Below are 25,721 nucleotides of genomic sequence, written 5' to 3'. Positions count from 1 at the left end.
GTTCCCGGATAAAAATCCACACTTTCCGATTAAATCAAATAAAGCGTTATAAACATATATATTTCATATATATTTCCAAGTCAACAAAATATCACGGCAAAGCAATTAAATCATATAACGCCCGAAATCATATAAATAAATATTCATGCACACATATGCTTAAAATAACGTCAACTCGTAGCTAGAAACCTAGCATCAAAATTGGATGCTTTCAAACGTAAACCGATATCTAATCTAAAATAATTGTGGCTGCACCCAAACCTTGTTTGGACTGCCTACGTACCATTTACAAGGGATCAAGCCATTTGTAGTTCACCAAATTAAGCTAAACACCCTTATGACCTAGGAAATAAACCGAGAATCTTATTCTCGACCAAGTCAACCACCAACACATCTAGTAAACCCGATTAACTAATCCTCACTTCCTAGGACGAAAACAAGATCAATCCAACGGGTGGATTTTCACGATCTACAAACCTAATAACGCGTATTTTCAATAAATCATAACGATCCTTAACTTCATCGACTCAATCTCACAAGGTACTCACAAATTCCCTACACCGAGAGGGTTACTTTAAGCCCTACACTCGGCTGGATTCAGGCGCCACGCGCCGGCCACGCGCCGCCGGAACAGTGGAGGCGCCGCCGCTACCGGCGGCCTCCGATCAACCCCAAATTTCATCAACACAATCTATATAACATTTCTAACAACTTTCTAGTTCGCTACTAAGGCCAATTCGAAGTTTAAACACATCAATCGAAAGCAAATAGAAATGCCCCAAATCATAAACCCTAAAATTTCAAATCGTCGATTCTCATACCTCGGTGCGAATTGGTTCGATTCCTTTTGGGGGTTTGCTATACGGCTCCTTGCGCTTCTTTTGGGACCGATTTCACGGCCTATGGTGGCCGGAGGAGAGAGTTCCGGCGAAAAGAGGAATAGGACAGCCGGAGCTTCCCGGAGTCGTAGCTCCTGAACGGCGGAGCTAGGGGTGGCGCCACCTACCTCAATCGATCGGCGACCCTCCAAGCTTCAAGGGGAAACCCGTGCGACGGCCCACTTCGGCCGGACGACGGAGAACGGCGGCGAGACAGTGGCGGGATCGGGCTCGGCTCGGCTGCGATCCAGAAATTCCCCCCCCCCCAAATGGCAACTTTCCAAATATATATATAATCTCCCCGGTGAACAGTAACTTTCCGAAATTGGCGTTTCTCCGACGAACACTTTTTCGAGAATATCCGAACTCTAAGATACTAAAATCGGATCTCGATTAAGAACGTACTAAAAATGCAGACGATATTACTATTTTGCGAAAATAAAATATTCGGGTCATAACAGTTGTTGTCGAGACGCTAGAAGAGAAGTGTCACAACCCAAATCGGATTATGACTAATATGGTGGATTAAATTTGGAATTCACTGTAAAGCCTTTTCTTTTCAAGACCCAGAAATTTGCTCTCTTTAGTTCATGAGTAATTGAATTCTATAGTTTCAGGAAACTGAAAAAAAAATAATCAAGTTTAATGACTACAATTGGAACAAAAAGGAATAGAACGGTTACTATATAATTATAGCAGTTTTGAATGTAGTTGTGGTGAGCCAAAGGAAGTGGAAAACTAAGACCATAACAAAGCTAGAACAACTTGTAGTTGACTAAAGTAATCAAAACTGAGACATAGGTATGCTAAAATCAACTTGAAGAAAGAACACAAATTCCTTCAAAATGTACAAGCATACTGGTACAATTTCCTTACAAAAATTTCACCACTTTAATAGCAAGAAACAACATGTCAACCCCGGATATTTAACCTCTTTACATTAATATATTGTACACAACAAAATTTGCCCTACTGACCGAAATAAGTACTGAGCAACAATTAATTAGGGTATCAACACATACTAAGTACAATCAACCAAAACAGTAGCAGCACATAGTCCACAAGTAAGTCTTGACTATCGATTTAAGACAACTCAGGAATATCAGAAATATAACCACACATCTTTCCTGAAAACAAAGAAAAACACAAGGAAGTGAGCTAACGCTTAGTAGGGTAAGTTAAAACAACGATTCTAAGCCAGTTTACACTTGAAATATGTATGAAGATAAATATACTTTCAAATACTTCCTTTTAAGTGGAAATAAGATAATATTATAGTTGTAAGAGAAACAAAAATGTCCAAGATAATATAACAAAAATAGTTACAGTAGCCAATGAAGTTGGCCAAACCAACAACCAACTAAACATGATAGGAAGTGAACATAAATTGATCATTCGATAATGATCACATGTAAAAGTAAGGTGATGCTCATAATAATCCAGTAGAAGCAATAAAGATCTGGAAGTCTCTTCGACTTTTTTTCAAAAATTGAAACCATTATATCGTTTGCAATTTGCAGCACCAGCTTAAAAACTGAGGGGAAATCCTTGAAACCCCTTCGTTTTTTCCGGTTAGAACCCTAGCTCGCATTATGGCTACCGAGCGCACCCCGTATAAGCAGATCCTAATCAGGTTTTGGGCCTTTCATTCTAGGGAGACACAATCCCTTCTTAAACTATACCACGGGTCTATCCAATTAAAACAAATAAAGTCATTCAAAATCAATATGAGAAACCCTGGGTTTCTCCAAACCAAATCAATCAAGAATTTTTAATAAGTTGGAATGTCCTCTCTCATAACAAGATAAAATTCTGATGAGAGGCAGCATTTTAGTAATAAACATATTTCTATCACGAAACATGACTATAACTCAAGTACATCACTGAAAATATAACCACTGAAATCTCAAACGGTGCTTAAGTAGAATAGAAATATACACCAGCCTTTGACCAGGAACATTTAAACGCAAGAGAACAAATAAGCTTGATAGTGCAATATATTCAAACCAGTTTGTCCAAAAGGAAACAGAACATTGTGGAGTAAAGAAGAACTCATAGTCTTGGTCATTAGTAGAATATCACTAACAAAAAGACCTCTCAGGAAATTTAGAAAATAGATTATGATAAGACCTCAAGGCCAACACTAAAGATAATGTTTTGACTGATCACTAGGTAACTCGAGGAGAAACAAACGTCAACACCAATCTTGGTTGGGAGATGAACTTAATCGGAAGGAAACATAAAGAAGAACATGATCTCTTCTGTGAACAGAACTTGAGATAATCCTGTAATGAATTTAAATGTTTGTTGTTGGGGTCAAGTTATTCCAAGCTGAGAAAAAGTTGTTTAGTAAACAATGGCAAGAAGTTCTTTTGTAAAAAGAGGCAAACTTGGCAGCATACAGATTCTTTTTTACCAAACTTTGAAAGGACAAGCAGTCAAATAATCTTTAAGCATTCCTTACTAAGGCTTCGTAAAAATTAATTCAATATTGAAGGTAGCAGACCATGAATATCAATGTAGGAAATAATGAAATATGCTACTTTATTAAGGTAGTAAGAAATTGATTAGAAGTATAGTTAGCAAGAGATTTTTTAATCCAATCAAATTGAATTGGAACACAACCTGAATCATAAAGGAAAAGCTTGTTGGAAGGTTATGTCCAAGGACAAGAGGATTATAAGAAAGAACATAAGCCAAGTCTACTGTATAAGCTTTAATTGAAGAGAACCACGATTAATAAGGATACTGAAAAGGCAGATGATCAATTTCTGTATAAGCATAATTATCACATAAAAATATGATCAAAGCTCCAACCAATAGTTAAATATGTAAAGGCAGATGAGATTCAAAAAGAGATAGATATTAATCATACCCAAATATGGGCAACAACTTAGAATCAATTTTCAAAGAAGAATTCAGTTTTTCCCTACCTCAATCTTTAGATTTCAATAGCCAAGTAAACCAAGAGAAATTGACAAACCTAATAAAGGGATTTGAGATACAAATCATAAAACCCACAAGTTCAAAAATAAATTAGACGAGGAATGATTCTGGAAGGTCATAGTATTTACTTATAGTAATAGAGGTTTGTTAGATTGATAAGGAATTAGAGTTCTCTTTGAGTAGAGTTCACAATAGCTTATTGAAAGTTTTCACTCAAAGTTCTTTGGGTCAGTGGAGAAGGGTCTCCTTTTCCAAAACAAGGCTTAACAGAAAAGAGATAAGGGTGTTTTTCACCCTTCAACGGGTTGGTTCGAGAGAAATAAGAAAGAGACACGTGAAAAAGAAATAGTGAGCAACGTGTTTAGAACTAATAAGAGGCTGGATGCATATAATTAAACCCGACAAGTAAATATAAACCATATATTAAACAATGGTCAATAACCCAGATAATACAATAGAGACCAAAATTTATTTTTTAACAAAGAAAATTACCAAAACAATACTACATAATACAGAAACAAGTTTCTAATTAAGCATATATTAAAGAGATGAACTAGTGTTCTCAGATATAGAGTTAGGGAGAGAGGGGATATATTGGTAACTCGTAAAAGTGTTGTTGCGGTCTTGTATTTCTGATTATGAGTGATGTGACGGGCATATGTGTAAAGTTTTGGTTTTGCTATATTGGCTGTGTTTGGTACAGCTGGACTTATAAAAAAAGCTGGTTTATGTTGAGTTTTGAAAATAAGTGGCTGATAACTAAAGTAGCTGATTGTTTGGTAAACTTACTTTTATAAGTGGTTGTTAGTGGTAGAACCAGTGACAAAGCGTTTGATAAACTCAAACTGAATTATACTTTTAATGTGTCAAATGATCAACTTAGACATTTTTGAAATTTTACATGAATTATTTAGTGACATAACGTACTTAAGTGTATTATTTCTGTATAATTTTTCTTTAATTTTTAAAACTCAAATGACATTATGATTATTATGCGACATTTGACAATAAACATATGCATATTGAACCAATAAGTACAAGTAATTAATTTATGATATTGATTCAATACATTTATTTGAATATGAATCTGAACAATGAATCTTCTGATTAATAGACAAACAATTTCACAGCCAATGGTTTTTCATCACCAATTTCGTTGAGAACTAGACAACCTTTAATATTTAGTCGAGTATTCCTGATACCAAGCCAGTGCAGTCCAGGGAAGAAAGGCCTATTCAACAATCTACATAGTCAGTAGATAAACCCCTGCCATCTAGATTATCTTTTCCTTCAAAATAGTTTACAATCATCTCAATGTTATTTCCTTGTCGCCAAAGCTTCTAGTGATAAACTAGTCAAAGAGGAGCAATACCTCAGACAAATCAATAATCTGTGTACCACCCGCATCAATTGTGAGAACTGTTTTACCAGATATTCCTGGTATGTGTCCTAATTCCAAGGATAATAATGTTTTGCCTATTGTGCCTCCTCCAAGAAACAATAATACAACTCCTTCATCAGTAACACCCTTGCATTTTCTCAAGCGCACATGTATGATGGGTGGAGTCCCTTTCCCAAGAACAGATAAGCCGTAATCAGATATATCGGCTCCGGAAAGATTCAGCATGGTTAAACTACAAAGCAGGATTCAGTGATACGTTACAGAAAAGGAAAATTTAACATATTTTAATTACTATTTACCTTAAGCAACTCAGATGCGGATGACCTTGCAGTTGGTTCCCTACCATTAAAAAGTGGATAGAAACTCCAATTAAAAAGTTAGTTGGAATATGAAAATCAGTACTCTAGCTAGATGAATCCTATGATCTACATAAGAAACATAGCATACATACATATAAAACAATCACAAGATCAACAAGAACATAAGAATTATCATACCGTTGCAGACATTCATTCAGAAAATCTTTTGCTGCAGAAGAAAGATGCTCAGGGATTGGTGAATGTGACTTGTTTGTCCCTACACAATAAAAGAAAGCAACAATCTAAAGGAACATACCGCTAGTGCAACAATTGTAACAGATAACTTTATATTAATATGAAGCTATCATACGTATATTTCTCAATCTACTCTCTCAAAATATCAAAATAAAGCTATATTTCACGTATGATCAATTAGCATGTTTGTAGGCTCTAGCATATTGTAAATGGGGTAAGGGTAAAAATAAGGCTTACAAGTCATGACAAGTCCCATAAATGACTTCAAGAGCCATCCAGTATGGTGTACCAGTGTACCCCTCCTAGGCTTCGCACCTGAAATGGCTGCCTGAGATAATGTACCTCACAATTAGCTAATGAACACTAGACATATAGAAAGCAATTGTAAGGCAAATAGGCACCCTTTATTACCAACAAATGTCTAAACCAACTCATTTCCACCTGGTCTGGATATACCAAAATCTTCTAGTTTAATGCACCCTTTATTACCAACAAGGATGTTTGCTCCCTGAAAATATTTAAGCAAAACATATTATACATGATTACACCATTAAATTATTAGGAAAAAGAGTGTTAGATATTATACATGCATCCATTATAAAGATTAGATTATATTAGTAGTCGGTAATTAAGGTACTCATACAATGGAGATGAGGCAGGCGTCTGCTATGCTTCTACATCCATACAGATCAAGCACTTCTAGAACCCTAGAACTAGTGAGCTGATTCAGACAGCATGACACAACTTTTCACCTTAACAAGAGAACATGGGAACCAAGTAAGGTCAACAAAGGCCAAGTTTAACAAAAGGAAGGCAATACGCACTTCGAATTTCTTCAATTTTGGACATGATTGTAGGACTAATGCTAACTCGTGTCACTTACTTTGGAGAACCCACAAAGTTTCACAGACTCTAGAGTTAGGCAGTACTTAGATAAAAGAAACATGTTCATATCCACTCCCTTAAACGGCCGATAAGGATTAGCACCTACACCTCTCCACCGAATATTAAGAGAAAAAGATTGCAAGATCACATAAGAAACAAGCTCAAGCTTTCATGACTTATGTAGCAAAACACAGTTTATATTCCCCAATACACGGTTGACATAAAAACCAATTTCAAGATCAAGAATTAGGCCAATGTAGCATAACCAACATGAAATTTTTAATTTGATATTCATCCCAACAAAATTAAACAAGTGTAACGATTTGACCTTACCTCCAAGAATGAACACGAATTGAGCATTTGGTCCAGGTTGGTCTTTATATATTGACGTAACACCTGGTCTACCAATTCCAACACAATCACCCTGAAAACACAAATAACTCATTACACCAAAACCTCAAAGTATCAATCTTTGGCTACAAAAAAAAAACTAAAACTAAAACCAAAACCAATGTTCTAAAAATCCCCGCCTAGGACCGCCTAGGCGCCCGGAGACCCTTGGCCGCCTCAATTTTGGGCCGATTAATCCCCAATTAATCCTCTGAGCGCTGGTTTTTAGCTGTCCGCCCGATTAACGCCTAGCGTTTTTTAGAACCTTGCCTTAGATTAAGGCAACCAATTCCAATTGAAGCAAGTAATTGATACGACATTAATGAGCAACCCAACAAGTTCAATTCTTGAAGATGCTTGCCAAAAAAATCCACAACGACAAGTCGTTCAAGCACAGGTAGTTGAGGCTTAGACTACTAACCCCTCTACACCTACCAAGAATACTACTCAAATCTGGGAATTGGGAGAAAACACCTGTAGAGTATTGGGTTTCAGATTAAACCTTCAATCTTGAAAAACTAACAACAAACACAACCAAATTCTTTGTCAGTTCTCATATTTGAATTTGGTTTTCGAAAATGGATTTTTAAATTTATGAGGTGGAATCACGTTTATTACTTAACTCATTAAATGCATGTTTATTTATATTTATCAAATTGGGGAAGTATTAAATGTTTTCCTTCTTACCTTATTTGTAAGTTTGAAGTTTATTTTGTGTCCACTCACTCTAACGTGGTTTTTGTTTAAATGTTTTTCCCTAGGCTTTTCAGTTTCTAATGCCCAATCCGCATATCGTTCGGTTCGGCTTAGTAGGAGTTGAGGCATAATATCAATATGTTGTTGTCAGTCATCGTAAGTTACATGTTTTAACCTATTTGTATTATATTTCGCTTGTATAGATGCTCTGATGTCCATAGCAGGTTACAGTGTGCTTTAAGTTTCATTTGTGAAATTATGAATTGATGGTGATAGAAGTTAGTACTATTTCATATTGTATATATTTGCTCGAGTTTGTAATAGATGATGTGGAAGTTGTTTGATTGGGGAAGCCGATGGCTTTAGGAGTGAGGGGGATTGGATATTGGAGTGAGATTTTTATTGTAGCAGGTTTTGGATTGTCCATTTTCAAGGAAAGTCATGCCGATTTTTCAGTATGGATCCCACAAGACTTGCCTCGAGTTTTAATGTAAAATTTGGGGTGTATAATTGTTACGCCCCGGTCCCGAGGTTGGTGGTTTTTACCCCACCGGACGCCAGTCCCAACGTGTGATTTAAATGTACATAGTGGAATTTAAATAGAAAAATAAAAAACTTGCTTCTAGGCTTGTCCAACCCTGGCTTGGTAAACTCTAAACTTCTCTACAAAAGAGTGTAAAGATGGGTGGTGAGCCAAACCACGCGCTCTGTGAGTAGAACATGTAATATGTCAGTTAAACAATATCATTTTTACACACTATAAAATAATATATATCGTATACACATCAATCATAATAATTCATCACATCGCATCCTCTTTTCTTATTGGATATCCTTTAATTTAGTGTGCTCCGCACCTAATGCACACAGCCAACACCTCTATTTGTCACATCCTTACTTCGGCATAATCAATCAAGAAGTTCACATGTTCCATGATTTGTCACACAGTTGACCCACACATAATAATATATATATAAATTTCACATACTTCGCAAACATACATGTTTTACTTAAAAATAGAATGATATTATGAAATATATCTAAAACATATTTTTCGACTAATTTAAAAACATATATAAAAATATTTAAAAACACATTACATAATTCACTTACCTAGACATGCTACCCTGAGTAGAAGATACAGAAACTTAAAACAGATAGAATCCGCACATGGTACAACTGTACCACTCATGAAAACCCGTCGCACGCGGCAGTCGCTTATTCCCTCTATAACCACAAAACCCCCCGCCTTCTCTTCCTTTTACTCGGGACTCTCAATCCCACCTAACCCTTTTCTCTTTCAATTTCAACCTTCCCAAATTCTGATGGAGATTTCTGGACCCCTCCTTTCCTATTAAGAATGAAAATGATAGATTGATTGATATTGAATTAATTAACAAATGTCAGGCAGAACAATGCCTTTTATACAAGACTCTTGTAACTGTAAACAAGATAACTACAAAACTAACTGCTCTATGTACAACTCATCATAACTGTAAACATTCAAAATTATCCTAAACTTTCTTATTCTTACACTCCCCCTCAAGCTGGAGAGTGTATATCTTGAACTCTCAGCTTGCGAATCAGAGAAAGAAAAACATATTTTCCCAAAGCTTTGGTCAAAACATCAACATTGGCAGGATGAACCAACCTATTTCGTAACAATGTAACCATCTTGAATCTTGTCTCGAATAAAGTGACAATCATCTCTATATGGCGAGTTCTTTCATGAAACACGGGATTGGCTGCAATGTGCAAAGCGGCTTTATTATCACAGTAAATTAAGTTGTGAATGCATTACACCCAAATATGTTAGTAACTGTCGTAACCAAGTTAATTCACAATAAGCGTCAGTCATGGCTATATAATCAGCTTCAGCTGAAGAAAGTGATATAATCTTCTGTCTCTTTGATTTCCAAGAAATTAAGGTTGGACCAAAGAAGACACAATACCCTGTGGTAGACCTCCTAATCATTGGGCACCCTGCCCAATCATAGTCATAGTATGCCCGTAGTCTGAAACCACCCAATGAAGAGAAAAACAAGAGTTGTCCGGGTGCATTTTTGAGATAACGAACAACTAGAAGTGCAACCTCCATATGAAGCTTTCTAGGCGTATGCATAAATTTGCTCAAAACATGCACTGAATATGTTATGTCAGGCCTTGAAATGGTAAGGTAAATCAATCTCCCCACCAATCTTCGATATCACAAAGAATCTTTAAGAACATCACCTGTATTTGACAACTTAATACATGTCGGCATAGAGTTATGCCTAGCCATAATCAACGCGACTATTAGCACACTTAGCCTCAAAAGCAGCCCAACCACGCAGTACGGGCATGGAGCCAGCTATGCCAGCTGTGCAACGAGCCGCCCCATGGCTCAAACCAACTATGGACACGCTTGCACGCACGTTTCAAAAGAAGCTCCAGAGAACACCTCAACTAGACCAAGTCTCACATCTGAAGATGAGCGAATGATATACCTCAACTCAACTGTTAAAGGTCAAACCCTTGACCTCATAAGGGTAACAATCTTGACAACTTATTGTTACTATTCTAAAATTACTATTCACCTGACTTAGACATCGGAGAGTTGAAGACCACGCCGCCGTGGTGTCTACTCTGTCAAGTTGTGCTACTTGTGACAAGAAAGAGAGCAATGAGCATAACTTGATGTAGAAAAGAGTAATGGGGTGAACTATAGCACAGTAATTCATTACATTAACATTAATGCCGTCTGTGGAAATTCCTACAAAAAGTTTTGTTACTCACGACCCAAAATTTTCAAACATTTCAAAGACTTGTCATCATCTTGCAGGGATTCTAACAGCACATCGGCATTGCTACATCAGCGCAATGGGAAAAAAATGAGTGTCATGAAATATGCTTGAGTAATTGCGGCGTCAACCAAGGTCTCCGCAATGATAAAGATAAAAAAAGAGCTTGAACCTAAAAAACCAACCACGCACAACGCCATCAGCCCATCACACATCCAAGCAATGCGGCGCAACAAAGAGAGGGAGACATTATAGTGCTAACACCAGCATCTGGCGCGGGGGAGATTTAAATCACTCTGGACACCCAAGCTTTGTCTTCCGCAACAAAAACCCCCAAGGCGTGTTTGTCTCAGTGAGTTAGAGCGCAATGCGCGCAACTAGAAAGACCGAGCCCCGCAGTGCATGAACTCCCCGCAGCGCATGAATTCCCTTGCAACGCCATGAATCCTCTGCAACAATCCTCGCCCAGCACAATGCTTCATCGTAAGGCCTTAAGCCACTGTGGGGACTGCCACAACACCAGGTTCCCAAGTGCAAGAAAGACTATCCTCTGGAACAGCCACACTCCACTTGATCCAATACGCATTACGGCCATCCTCTGCAACCCAACTTGTACCGTCGCCATGCGCCATCATGGCAAAGATTAGCAAAATGCGCCTCTGGTTTCTAGTCCAGGCACACATCAAATACTCAAAACAAGATAAGCCTCCTCTCAGCTTTCTTAAGTTAAACATTATTATACATGCATGCTCATTGTTGCGCAGTGTATTAATCATAGCCAATATTCTAAAAATCGCTGCCTAAGCGCCCGGAGACCCCTGCCCACCGCGATTTATGCTAAACAGCGGTGTTAGGCGGCTGGCTGATTTTTGCCCACCTAGGCGGCTGCTGGGCGGCTAGGCTTTTTTTTTTTTTTTAAGTTCTGGATTTTGAGTTTGATTTGGATACAGAAGAAGTACTTGAATGATATGGAGAAGAAGAATTTGATGAGCTCCGAGGGATTAGGCTTGCGAAAATGCATTCCCGTTGTTTGAATTGTTTTTTTTATTTTCCAAAGGGTTGGTGAATTGTGTTTCTTATTATTGATTTTCCTAAGTTCATTGTTGTTTAATTGTATTTCTTTTTTTTTTCCTAAGAGGATAAGATCATTAGATCAATATTATTGAACATTTCTAAGGATTAAAGATTAAGAACATATGTATTTTCAGTATTCTAGACATTTTATATATTTTTACATTAATTTCATGGATTATATTCTTATTTTAATTGTATTTATATAATTATTTGTTATTAAAATTTTAAAATATATACAAAAAAATACAAATCTGATTAATCCCCGATTAATCCTCTGGACGCTGGTTTTCAGCTGTCCGCCCGATTAACGCCTAGCATTTTTTATAACCTTGATCATCGCATAATGACATGCATACTAGAATTGTTGTACAACCTTAGAGCCTGATAGGCTGCGCATGGCACGAGCCTTGGGCCGTGCCTCAGCGAGGGTCACGCATGTAAGGAAATGCATGCAAGAAGAAAGACAGATCAATAGCGGAGTTATTAGCCTCGCTAGCACAGTGGTTGGCTGAGTATTAGCCTCACTAGTAGGGGCCTAACAAGCATGGAGTCAGGTGCCAAGCAATGCATTGGATACAGAGTTATTAGCCTCGACAGATGCAGACATATTAGCCTCGCCAGCATGGAAGGCAGATGTAGAGACAAGTAAAAGGGTTGGGCTGTAGATTAGCCTCACTAGCAGACATGTAGGCTAGATATTAGCCTCGCCAGCAAGGAAGTGGGCAGATCTGACATGGCAGGGAGATTAGCCTCGCCAACAGACCTCGGCAAGCACTAAGCAGGCAGTTGGCTGGATATTAGCCTCGCTAGCACGGAGCAGGCAGACCTATAAGCTAGGATTAGCCTTGCTAGCACTTATCACAAGTGTGGATGCAAGACAGCAGCACACATAGGAGGGTACGGTGGTAGGCAAACACAGGCAGCAAGCAAGGATGCGCGCGCAGCGTGCATGCAGGTCGACGGCAGTGGCTGCGACACTTGGCGTGCAGGGGCATGCATGACTCATACACGGCAGTTACTGAGCAGTTCACAAGTAGTGGGTAGTTACCAACCATGTAGTGGGCGGCAAAAAAGTTACCAAGTAGTGGGCAATTATCTGAGGCAATTACGAAAGTAGTGGGCAGTTATCCAAGTTAGTGGGTGGTTACTCATGCAAGATGGCTACACATGCTTAAAGATAGGACCAGCAGTTACTCATGCAAGGTAGGGAGGTTAGTGGGCTGTGTCATGGGAGTTATAATGCTTATTTGGCAAGCATGCAGGTTGCCACATCACCCTAGGGCGGTTGGGGGTGTCTACCGCCATGCACAATTGTAGTGCAACATAACCTAGGCAATGGGGTTGTCATTGGTAACGAACGAGAGATGTAATCACAATCATAATCGAGACTGTGAGAACACAAGCAAGGAAAGAACAATTGTAAGGGTGAGGGAAAACACAATAAAGAGCTAGGCAGATAGGGCATGTCGAAATTGCGAAGGCTGTAAGCCTCATTGTATCCTCATTGTACCCTTAGGTTGAGTGATTAGTGTAGGCGCACTAAGTGAGTGGCTAGGCAGATTGGGTTTGGGTAGATCAAGGCTGAAAACACTCTTTGTACTCGTTGTAATCTTCTTGATCCTTTAAATGAGTTATTAAAGGTTGGAAGCGGACTCCCGTAAACACTTGTGTTGTGTGTGTGTGTGTGTGTGTCTTGTATGCTCATTGTCGCTAATTAAAGAGTCATTACCATGTCTTAGCATGATTTTATTATGCTACGAAGCATGCTTACAATATATCGCACTTGATATGCATGCATGTATGACATCTAAGCATTTCCTACAACACTATGTAGAGTCAGCTAGTAAAAGCACTTAGTTATCTTATATGCTAATACCATGTTTTAGTTGTCAAATCATAGAGATTCACAAGCATGTTCACAAAACGCTAAATGTTACAAGCATGCTTATTACAAATATTTGTCAAGTACATGCTTAGAGAATGTGTGACACACACTTAAATAGTAAACTTGATTGTGCAAATGAAACTAAGAATTATTCAAACCATTGTTTAAGTGAACAATTAAATTCTTTATGCAGGCTGTTTCATTAGACAACAGAAAACTACCCCAATCTTAGACATCACGAAGTCCGAACTACCTTCCTCGCCAAAGAGCGAAAGACTTAGCCAGAAGGCTCAAAGTCGTCCTACGCCTTTAGAGGCTCACAGGACACCCTACGCCCTCAGAGGCTCCAAGCCGTCCTACACCCTTAGAGGCTCACAGGATGCACTACGCCCTCAGAGGCTCAAAGCCATCCTACGCGGTCAGATCACTGCGCTCAGATGGACGCACTCCACTCAAAGACATCGTCTAAAGATATCCTAAGCACACAGACCACAACATTAAGATAGATGCACTATGCTCAGAGACAGACGTCTTTGCGCGCTCATACCACTGCGCTAAGATGAACGCACTACGCTTAGACACAGCGTCCAAAGACATCCTACACGCACAGACTACTACACTAAGATGCACGCACTATGCTTAAAGACAGCGTCTAAAGATATCATACGTGCATAGATCACTGCACTAAGATGGATGCACTATGGTCAGAGACAGCGTCCAAAGACGTCATACATGCTCAGATCACTGAGTTAAGATGGACGCACTACGCTCAGAGATAACGTCCAAAGACGTCCTACGCACTCAAATCACTATGTTAAGATAGACGCACTACGCTTAGAGACAACGTCCAAAGACGTCATACACGCTCAGATCACTACGCTAAGATGGACGCACTACGCTTAGAGATAGTGTCCAAAGACGTCCTACGCGCATAGATCATTGCGCTAAGATGGACGCACTACGCTCAGAGACAACGTCCAAAGACGTCCTACGTGCTCAGATCACTGCGCTAAGATGGACGCAGTACACTCCGAGACAGCACCCAAAGACGTCATATGCGCACAGATCATCGTGCTAAGATAGACACACTACGCTCAATGTCAAAATTCAAATCTGACTTACGCGCACTGTGCTAAGAAGTCACACTCGCCTTCATAGGCTCGAAACCGACTTACGTGCACTGCGCTAAGAAGTCGCACTCGCCTTTATAGGTTCGAAGTCGTCCTACGCACGCTGTGCTCATAAGACGTACTCGCCTTCATAGGCTCAAATTCATCATATGCACATTGTTCTCATAGGCCACACTCACCTTCATAGGCTCAACACCATCCTATACGTATTGCGCTCAAAGAATGCATTGCGTTCAAAGGCCGGAACCATCTCTCCACTAACTACCTTAGTCATACAACACACATTCGTGGACATTTCCCCCATGCACCCCGAAACAAGGACGCGTTGTTCCTTACACGGGGAGTGTGGGGACTCCGAGTGGTGCCAAAGCTGGCATATAGTGTTGCACCTAGAGGCCACAATTGCCTTCATAGGCCCCAAGACGACCTACGATCATTGTGCTTAGAGGTCGCACTTGCCTTCATAAGCCAAAATTGCCCTACGTGTATCGCGCGCAAAAATCAGTGTGAAGCAATAAAGTTATTCACACTAAAAACTTGCATGAAAAATGGAGTAAGATCGTAGATATTTATGAGCTCATGTCAATAACTCGCATAGACTTTTAAATCGGTGTGTTCTATGTGTGATGAGCATTTGCCCCCTCCAAAGTGCATCGATTTTGGGGTTGCACCGTGCCCAGTAACTTTCCGACACTGATATCCGTGTGAGATGCCCTTAGTTCTCACAAATTAAAATCAGTGTATGATCTCATTTTGCTAGTAGTGTGGAAAACAATCAAGTCGATTCCAACTTACTTTGATGAGAACCAAACATGCTATCAACTCAAAACTTTCGGCTGATATATATCAAGGTCTGATCGATCTCCTCTTATATATATATTGAACTGGGACGAAACTGATAAAAGCACTTTGTGCAACGTTCTTAACATGTGTTTGCCTCCATTTGTACTTTGTTTACCCCTTATTGTTGTATTATCGAGTCATTGAGTCGTAGTATGAGTCCTTGGCGACATTGGTTGTATTTTTGTGCTTAAACGAGTTGAAAACGCAGAAATGGTCTAGAGTCCTAGCTTGAGTAGGTATCTTTTTTAAACTAGGAAACGTACCATTTGGAAAAGTCATACTTGAACTGAAACTCTTATTCTGTAACTTTCCTAAATGAACTTTCATATTCTAATAACTTACTTGATCGAGCAAGTTCTTTGTTATGAAATGAAAACTTTCCTAATCTAGTTGAGCTTATCTATCACATGTATGTCTTTTTCAGACAACATTTGTTTAGATTATGACAAATTTTTTTTGTGGATTATCTTGTATTTATTATTTTCTTTTCTTATTTTCAGAATTAAATGAGAGATAAATAAGGAAGGAGTGCAGCCAAGTCAAAGAGATATTCATGGCCTTGAAGATAGGAAGAGCCGTGTTGTTTGAGAAAGAAAAGAAAGATATGTCAAACACTTGGAGAGAAAGGATAAGGCAGCTGAAAAGAAGGAGAAGAAATGGAGTCTTTGCCATGGAAAGAAGAAAAAAAGAAGGAATAAATAAATGTGAAGATTAATTAAGTGAGAAGAAGAGAGATTGAGTCGTGCATATGCAGTCCTAAAAACTAGAAGATGATCATTAAGAGATTAAAACCATGCAACAAACTAAGAAGAGAAGATGGAAGAGAGAATTAAGGAATGAAGAATTCAATTGTGCAGCCCTAGAGATAAGTCACGACAAAGAAAGAAGGAAGTAGAAGACTAAGGAGATAATTAAATTAAAAAGGAGAGGATAAATGAGACAAAACTGTGCAGCCACAAGCCTAGGAGAGTGCACGGCATGGAGTCCTAGCAGCAACAAGTCATGCAATAATGAAATTGAAGAGATAATTAAGGAGAAGTTGGAGCAGCCGTGAGGAGGAGGTAGAGAAGGGATAAGTTAAAACATAAGTGAGGATAATTAAAAGGTAGGAAGATTTAATTGTGAAGTCATGCAACCCATGCAAGCCATTCAGCCATGTGTCCTAGAAGAAAGGGAGTCCTTGTATATTTCAAAGATCAAGCCTTATCATGATTCAAATGTGAGGATGAAGAGAGAGGACGACATGAAGATAAGAGAGAGACTAGGAGGTTATCAAGTCCAGCCCAAAGCCGTGCAGCTCCTCACCCCATTCCCTTATAAATACAACAGCCTCTCTTCAGATCAAGGATCACCTCTCATTCACAACGCTAAGTCGAACCTCTGCCAAAATACATTCAGAAAATTCAAACCACAAGCATCATCCATCACCACCACAAACCGTGCCATTTTATTCCCTCTTCCATAATTGAATTCATCATCTTTGACGAATCCTTTAAGGTTTTGTAAAGTGTGATTCATCCATGGCTTGTATTTTTATTCTTTGGTTTTATGATTTTTGCGATTTTTATGTATGGATTATTGGATGTATTTTTCAGTTTTATATATGAAGAACATATTTTCAGACTTGTTTGGTTTTATGTTTTGATTTTATAAACTCATGTTTATGTATGGATGCTGTGTATAATGATTAGGGCAGTAGAGTTTTCGATTTCTTTTTAGGTTTTATTTTCATTAATTCCTTGAACCTGTACATCTAAATCAATATTTGAGGAAGCCACTGGTTGCGATTTCATTCACCAAATTAGTTGTTGATCGAGTTATGCGCTTCGTGTCTCAATTATTGCTACTTGTATAGGGAGGTGATAGTTATAGGAATTTGCATGCTTAAACATGATGAGTGATGTCATGTTTGTTTATATGTCTCCAATTCAACTTAATGTGCTTATATGCTTCTTTGTGTTTAATAAGTATGTTTCGTAATGTTGAACTCTTTTTAGCATATGTTTAGGATTGAACACTTTGTTGATTCAAAATAATTATGAAGTCTTAACGATTAGATAAACCGTTTCGGGCTCTAATTAGAATTGGAATTAAAATGAACTTGGTTTGATTCGAAATATACTTGCTGCTTATTAGTTGTTTTGTGCGTGTCTCGTATGATTCATGAGTAGATTTCGTGCTTGGTAATGTGATAAGTGGTAGATCAATTGTATATAAGTAATTTAGGATTTATTTTCAATAGTAGTTTCATAATCAATCTCAAATCCCTCAATAACATGATAAGTTTTGAGTTCCCTTTGATTCCCCGGACTGAACGATCTTTGTTTATTCTATACTAACGATGATATTTTACAGGGTTTATTATAGATGTCTTAGTAACGATCTATCAGAACTCAAACTAGTTGGTTTCATTTATTATAATAATATCAAAAAAAATTCAAAGGGGGACTAGAACCTACACTTCGAGCTACATCAAACGCATAGCAATGATCCTCATAGAGAATATCTTAAATAATAGCAGTATTCACATCTAACCATAATCTATCAAGACTAGAACTGCGAGCAAGTTGATTTGCTACATTATTTGCTTCACGGAAAATATGACGGACTCTAACATATTGAAAAGCAAATAGTCTTTACAATCTTCTAAAATCCGACTTTTGAAAAATTCTTTTCTCCACTGGCGAGAGCAGCAACAAAGACGGCAGAGTCGCTTTCAATGAAAATATCAGTCCAACCTTAGCGAATAGCAAGAAAAAAACTAACTTTACATACATCTGCTTCCATAGTGAGTATGCATGAAGAGAAGGTTGGGCTAAAACAACAATACATCTCCCACCATCATCCCTATCTATTACTCCAATACCTCCGCGACAATCAGATAGAAAAGCCCCATCTACATTAATGCCACTGGGTGGGCATTGCCAATGCACCTTGGGTCTAACCTTGGTCTTCACAGCCTTTGGGTGGTCACGCTGATAATCCTCTATATCTGGCTAACCCACTGGATCATGTTCGTAGGTTTGAAGCTCGTTCCCTTCCACAAAACATTATTTCTTTCGGTCCAGAGAGCCCACAAACCCATGGAGAAATATGTCCCGCTGGGCAAAAGGGTTTCCAACATATCAATTTCCTAGCCCACCACTGATCTTTCGGAATCAACACTGCAAATAGACAGATGCCCAAACTTCCAAAAGCAAGAAAGATCTGGCACTCTTTAAACAGGTGGAACAGCAGTTTCAACATTACCTCGGCAAAAAAGGCAAAGTGGGTCATCAATCTGCACTTTTCTCCGAATTAAAGCAGCCCTTGTGGGGACACCATTACCAAAGGCGCCCAATGAAGCTTCTCACCTTAGGAGGGACGCAGGCCCGCCATACCAAAGGCCACCGACATTTCTTCTCACCTTAGAAGATCATGGTGCTGTAGCTCGTCATACCATTATAAATGTGGTACCCACTTCTTACAGCATACATACCTTTGTTATCCCAATGCCAGACAAGTCTATCTAAGAGGTGTCTTAAACTTAAAGGGATGCAATCCCCTCAACTTCCCCTTCAGTAAATAATTTAGTAAATTCAGGCACAAGGTCAACAGCCCATTCAGCCCATTATTTATATATATATATATATATATATATAGTCCTTATTCAGAGTGAAGTTTCAATTTTGGCACACTTTTCGGTCAAATTTTTTCACCATAAGCGATTCAATATTTAGGTATGTTATTCAAGATCATCTCTACAAAATTTCACCTAATTCGGACATCATTAAGTTATTGAAATTAGATTAAATCAATGAATGAATTAAAACTGTTCAACGTGAACCGTTCGTGTAAATCTCAATTTTGAAAGCTCAAAACCATTGTCAAATTGGATGAAACTTTGTAGAGATGATCTTGAATAACATACCTAAATATTGAATCACTTATGGTGAAAAAATTTGACCGAAAAGTGTGTCAAAATTGGAACTTCACTCTGAAATTTCAGAGTAAAGCTTCACTCTGGATAGGGACTATATATATATATATATATCAGTAAATGATGACTTTGAATTGCCAAGTCATTTTTCATGAATTGATTTGTACTGCAAGCTCTTCATTCACAAGTTGCATGTAGATCAAGCTTTCTTCCTGCGTTGCCTCTCTCTGCTTATTTAAACTTACAGCTGCAGGTGTGAAGATACCACCGGCTAATATATGCATCATTCAGTAAGTACTTGTTGGTTTTCTTGATATCTCAAACACATTATCCGAAATAAAATCACCTCATTGAGCTAATTACTGACAGATTGATATCGAGCATGGCAAGTACCTCAGTTGGCTCGAATGCAATTGTCCTGGAACTTCTTAACCAGCATAACTATAAAGATTGGAGTTCTCAGGTTGAGACTTACTTACTAGCTAAAGAACTTTGGGATGTTGTCAAACAGCCACCACCTAATGCCGGCGATGTTGGATATAAGGCTTGGAAGGCAAAGGACGCCAGGGCCTTACATGCAATTAAAATCAGTTGCGGGACTGAGATGTTTTCTTTTATCCGGGCAAGTAAAACAGCCAAGGATGCGTGGAATGTTTTGGAGAAGAAGTGCAATTGGGATGAGAATATATTGAAGTCGTGTATGTATGAGAAATTTTTTTTTTTCAGTCAAATTGTTGATCTTTAGTCCATTTTATGACATTATATATTTGTGGTTTACAGTTCCAGACACCGGATGCACTGATCTTCACAAAGCCGCCATGAATGGAGAAGTGGATACCGTGAAAGAGTTGCTGTCGTCGATGAGAGACGAAGATGTGAAAATCAAAGACGGCAAGGGCCGTACAGCTTTAGATGGTGTTATAGTTGCATCGTCTGCAAAAGCACAAGCACGTTCGATCCAGATAGCTCGAGCCATGGTAGAAAAGAACCGGGAAATAGTTGAAATCAGTAGTTGGCCTTGGAAATATATTCCAGTTGTGAGGGCTTGTAGTCGAAACAAATGGGAGATGGCTCGGTATCTCTTTTCTCTCACTCCCGATGTGGCTCTACTCAGTGAGAATGGAAGGCAGGGCGCTCAACTTATTTCTATGTGCATTTGGCGTCCCAAAGGACTTGGTATGATCGACTACATGTTTAAAAAAATTATGGTCAAGGAAAATAATCGATGACCTCAACGAGATGAAAATCTTTCGTCCCGAATGAGGTCTTATATATGGTTAATCGAATGAACTAATTCTTCGTCCATTAAATCTGTATTTGACGTACGTCTCTCTACTTTCAGATGTTGCATGGAAAGTACTACAACAATATCCAAAGTTGGCCATGGCTGACAACGGATTTGGACAGCATCCTATGCTTGAATTAGCTGGTATCAGCAGTGCATATCCTAGCGGAGCGCGACTAACATTGTGGCAAAAATTAATATACAAGGGTTGGTACTTTATTTTTTGGAAAGGAAGGGTTGGTACTTTCTTGTGTCTCATAATTATGGCAATCAGCACTTTTTTATGCGCCACAATATGACATGTGAATTTATCAAGTCAGTAATTAAAATGATTAAATATTATTTTTAAATGAAAAAAAATCATATCTTTGTTAATTAAACGATTATAGGACATTATAAAAATTATATTTTTGTGGTTTTTTTTTATTTTATTTTTTTTATCACGATAATGCTTCTAAGATATAATTAAAATTTTAATATTTACAAAAGTATGTTTGATATATATATAAGTGCACGTGTGCACAAAAAATATTATTAAATTCATCTGATTAAAATATAGACGTGTGTATCATGAATAATTTTGTTAGAGATTTTTTCATATTTTTGTAATCTAATTAATAATTCGATAGATAATATATGGTAATTGTAGTTATTAATTATAGCCATTAATATAATTCGTAAATGCAAATAAAATTTAGAAACTAAAAAAGTCATGAATTAAATTTGAAAGTTTTCTTGACATATTTAGTGACAGAAAATGAGATTTTTTTGAATAAGATTCTTAATTAAGAGGATATGCAAATTCAAAGATAATTTATTAATCCAATTAGATGAAAACATTTTAGTAATATATTTTGGTAATTAACTATCCCTTAATTATTGCTGAAATATATTTAATAAATAAAGGATAAAAATTAAATTATTTATAAGGATATAATTGTCTTTTTTATTTAAAATGAAATTTTATAATATTTTAGTTACTGACTTGACATGATGATGTAGCATAACATATATGATTATGGCTCCAAATTCGACGACATATTGTAGCGCTAAAATATTTTCCTTATGGCAATAATATTACAACTAATGCTGTCCTATTTTTTGGTTGAACTATTTACATCATTAACGTAATTGCAAATTCCGCTCTTCTCACGTACATTTATGGCGACAGAAATAAATAGGGTATTGATGCTCTTGCAGTCTTGCTAATGTTAGTTTCTCTTCGGATTAGGCACAAAGCCAAGGGTGGACTGAGTTGTGCTGCAACCCAGCCAGCCCTCCCAAACTGTTAACAATGATCCATATACATATTATCACCAGCAGCCCTGAAAAATAAAATTCATCATATTAAAACCAACAAGAGATGCCCAGATCGATGATATAATGTTGCTCATAACATAAGCACATATATTCATGCATGTTCACGTACATGCTCAGAAACTCAATCTCAGTTATATTTATAAGTATTTTTATTTATAGGTTCTGTTTTAGTGACATAACTCACTTAAAATTCTAAGCCAAAAATTCTGAACAAATTTTATTCATATATCAGTAAAAATGATGCTTTATGATGAGTGAGATCGATTTCAAGTTCAAATATTGAATATTATTGATTGTCGGTTCACTTGCACCTCGGTCTATAAAATAGCTTCTTAGTATCGAATAATTGTCCATAAAATTTGAAAGCTTAAAAGTATATTTTGTTTCCTTGATAGGTATACATGTACAACCTATTGAATTCCCTATTCCCGATGGCCGTATTATTGTTTCAGAATTAGAGGAAGAACCTTCTCCAAACAAAAAATCAGGTATTGATAGATCATCAGGGTCGATATTTTGATGAATCTATTTTGCTTCGATATGTATGTGGCTCATTTGGTACTGTAGTTAAAAATAGAGTAATGTTAAATGAACCACATTTTGGTGAATCACTTAAATCCCACCTTAGGTGACAGGTGATGTCGCATAACCTCATCATCAAATCATATTAATTTCAATTTTTTCTCATTTACAAAATTTAATTAGTCTAGTATCCTTTCATTTATATTTTAGTTTTTTTTTTACTTTAATTAGTTTTTTACGTTTGTTTCTTCTCTGTTCTTCTTCTCGTCCTCTCATCTCACCTCCTCATACTAAGAATTGATTGATAGTCATCACTATTTATTTATTATTTATATATATAGTGTTCAAAGAGATCAAACAACAATATTACACCACATTGCCGCCTAAGCCTCTATATGATTCTATTTGTTCCTCGTTAATCAATGTTCTTCTATATCTCAAATTTAGGTTTTCTCGTATGTAGTTTTGTTACCACAATTGGATTAGGTTTCAGCTTCTTATTGATATTGTCCTCCTAATTTCTTTGTCCCTCATTCCCTCTGTTTAAAATTCCCCAAACTGAGAACAAAGTTGTGATTTTTAGGACAAGTTTGCACAATTAGGGTTAGACTTTCAATTTTCTCTCATTGTTCTAGGTACATATGATCCGTTAAAGAATTGACGCATAGTAATGAAGTCTAAACCATATGTGCACAACACTTTTCGGAAATGGTTTGCAAAATTTTTTGACACACGGAACTTCTCCCTTGACCCTGAATTCAAACATGCCAATCTATTTAATAACATTGATTATATTAATGGGTAGAGAGTTTATGGTAATTAAAACCGTTATTAGATTGAAATGATATTGTTCAATTAATCGAAGAGGAGGTGATAAGAGCTATGGTAGAGAGGACGGATTGGGGATTGAAAGAGAGAAAAAAAAAACAACTTCTGAAGAATATATCATGGAATGATAGACAAAAAAAAGATTTAAAAGATAAGTATGAGAATGTTAAAATAAAATATCGTAATTAGCTTATATAGAAATATGAAAAACACCTAAATTTATGATTTAGTGATGTGGTTATGCCACATTAGCTGCCACCTAAGGTGGGATTTAGGTGGTTTACAAAAAATGTGGTTCATGTAGCATTACTCAAAAAAATAGGGCATAAATGTTGTTCTTCGATCATTTCCTTTACATCAAATCAAGAATATTGCTCGATCGTTAAATGTAGAAATCTGCGATGCAGTTATGAGTTTATTCAGAAGAGCTATTACGGGTGCCTCGCAGCTTTTTGGTATGCTACCTAATCCACATGCATTGTTAGTTGATCTTCAATTTATACATCAAATATTAATTACTTTAACTAGGTTGTTTCTTTTTCCACCTAGGAATTAATCATATTTATGAAATGAAACTAAATCATCTCCGATTCGATAAATTCCTAAGCTGCATGGCAGAAAAAGTGATGAAAGATTTAGATAAATTAACAGAGGATGAATTTCAAGTTGTGAGAACTTCACTCTTCAAAGCTATTGCACAAGGGCACGTTGAATTTGTTATGCATATGTTTGAAGCAAACCGAGCAGTCATGAACATATTTGATGACAAAAAGAAGAGCATGTTTCAATATGCCATTGAATGTCGTCAAGAAAAAATTTACAATCTTATATATCGGCTCAAGCCAGAAGAAATGGATGATATCACTCATAATATCGCAACGTTTAAGACCAATATGCTACATAGCGCCGCGAACTTACCCTCCGTTAAACATTCAGACCATATACAAGGTGCAAGTTTGCAAATGCAACGCGAATTACAATGGTTCAAGGTGAGAATTTTCAGTCACTAGTTAATTATATTATTATGTACACGTACATGTACATGTACATGTATATGCAAGAATTAGTTAATATGATAAATTAAACTTTAATATATGTTTGATCAAATGCAGGAGGTGGAGAGAATGTTACCAAGGGAAATGCATGAATATGTCAATATTTCAAACGTGACAGCCCGTGAACTATTCACCAGAAATCACAAGATATTAAAGGATGAAGCGGAAATATCCACAAAAGGAATTGCAACATCTTGTACAACTGTTGGTGCTCTCATTGTTACTATAATGTTCGCTGCAGCATTTACAGTTCCTGGCGGAACTAAGTCAACTAACAGTGACAATAAGACATTGGTTAGAGTTTTTATACTCTCAGATACAATATCACTCATTTCCTCTGCAACTTCGGTAATTACATTCTTGGGACTTCTGACGTCAACTTATGCAGAGGATGATTTCCTTCGGTCTTTACCCACAAAAATGATGATAGGTCTTTCAACTCTTTTCATCTCTATTGCCACTATGATGATCACATTTTCTTGTGCACTGATCATTATGTTCGATGGAGAAGCCAAGATGATAATTACAGGCATTGTGCTGGCAGGTGTGCCCGTGGTGTCATTTGTATTTTTCTTATTCCCCCTCCTTTTTGAAATTTGCGTAGCCACTTATGGACCTTCCATGTTTCATTAGAACACTAGCGGACGTTCGATGTTTCATGGGAATGCTAGCCGTCCCTGAAACATGGAAGTTATACATGACCTCATAAGTCATAATTGGGTTTGTAATTTGTCTCAACATTGCATTTCCTATTTTGTATTCAACACTATGCATGTTTGGTTATTGAGGTCTGAATAATTTCGAATTTGAAATCAGAGGATGTGACGATGTTGACTCAAATATCCACTGTTCTCCATACATGAGTTATACAAAAAGGTATAATTAGTCATTTATGATGCCTAATATTCCATCTGATTATAGTCGTCCAGAATATTAATTCATGATGCCTACAATTTGATTTCCGAAAGAAAAACATATATACCGTAATTAATAAACTTTGTAGGATTTCAGAGACTTTGGTGATTAGGCTTCGCTAATATTAACCAGTTGTTTCGTAAATACAAATCGGCAATGGATATGCATTTTCAACTTCATGAATGGATATGGACTTCACTAATATTAACCAACCTATTGTCAGAGACCTAGCAATTTGATCACCGTACTTGGTCCATGCGGCGTTCTCTCACTAAAAAGCCACTTTTATCTAACGGGGCAATGTACTGATTTCGCTCTACCTTAAGAGATCGGCTCCAGATCCTGACTAGTTTGTGTATGGATGACCTAATCCATTCTTCAGTGTAAAATCCTTGACTAGCGGCAAACTCCCCA

At 37.4% G+C, this 25,721-nt stretch overlaps 1 protein-coding gene and 1 pseudogene across 1 annotated transcript; one reads left to right on the top strand and one right to left on the bottom strand.

The window, feature by feature from the left end:
* Window positions 1-4,931: 4,931 nt before the first annotated feature.
* On the bottom strand, window positions 4,932-11,163 carry LOC126795856 (F-box protein At-B-like; annotated as a pseudogene).
* An 8,601-nt stretch (window positions 11,164-19,764) lies between these two features.
* Window positions 19,765-25,025, top strand: LOC126795855 (ankyrin repeat-containing protein NPR4-like). The gene is made up of 5 exons (XM_050522592.1): window positions 19,765-20,080; window positions 20,163-20,558; window positions 20,725-20,811; window positions 23,887-24,326; window positions 24,450-25,025. Exons 1-5 carry the CDS (start codon window positions 19,765-19,767, stop codon window positions 25,023-25,025), a joined length of 1,815 nt encoding a protein of 604 aa, XP_050378549.1.
* Window positions 25,026-25,721: the final 696 nt, after the last annotated feature.

Source organism: Argentina anserina, chromosome 5 (assembly GCF_933775445.1).
Source record: "Argentina anserina chromosome 5, drPotAnse1.1, whole genome shotgun sequence".
Lineage (NCBI taxonomy): Eukaryota > Viridiplantae > Streptophyta > Magnoliopsida > Rosales > Rosaceae > Argentina > Argentina anserina.
The sequence above is the reverse complement of the archived record's forward strand: the minus strand, read 5'-3'. Positions and strand labels throughout refer to the sequence as shown.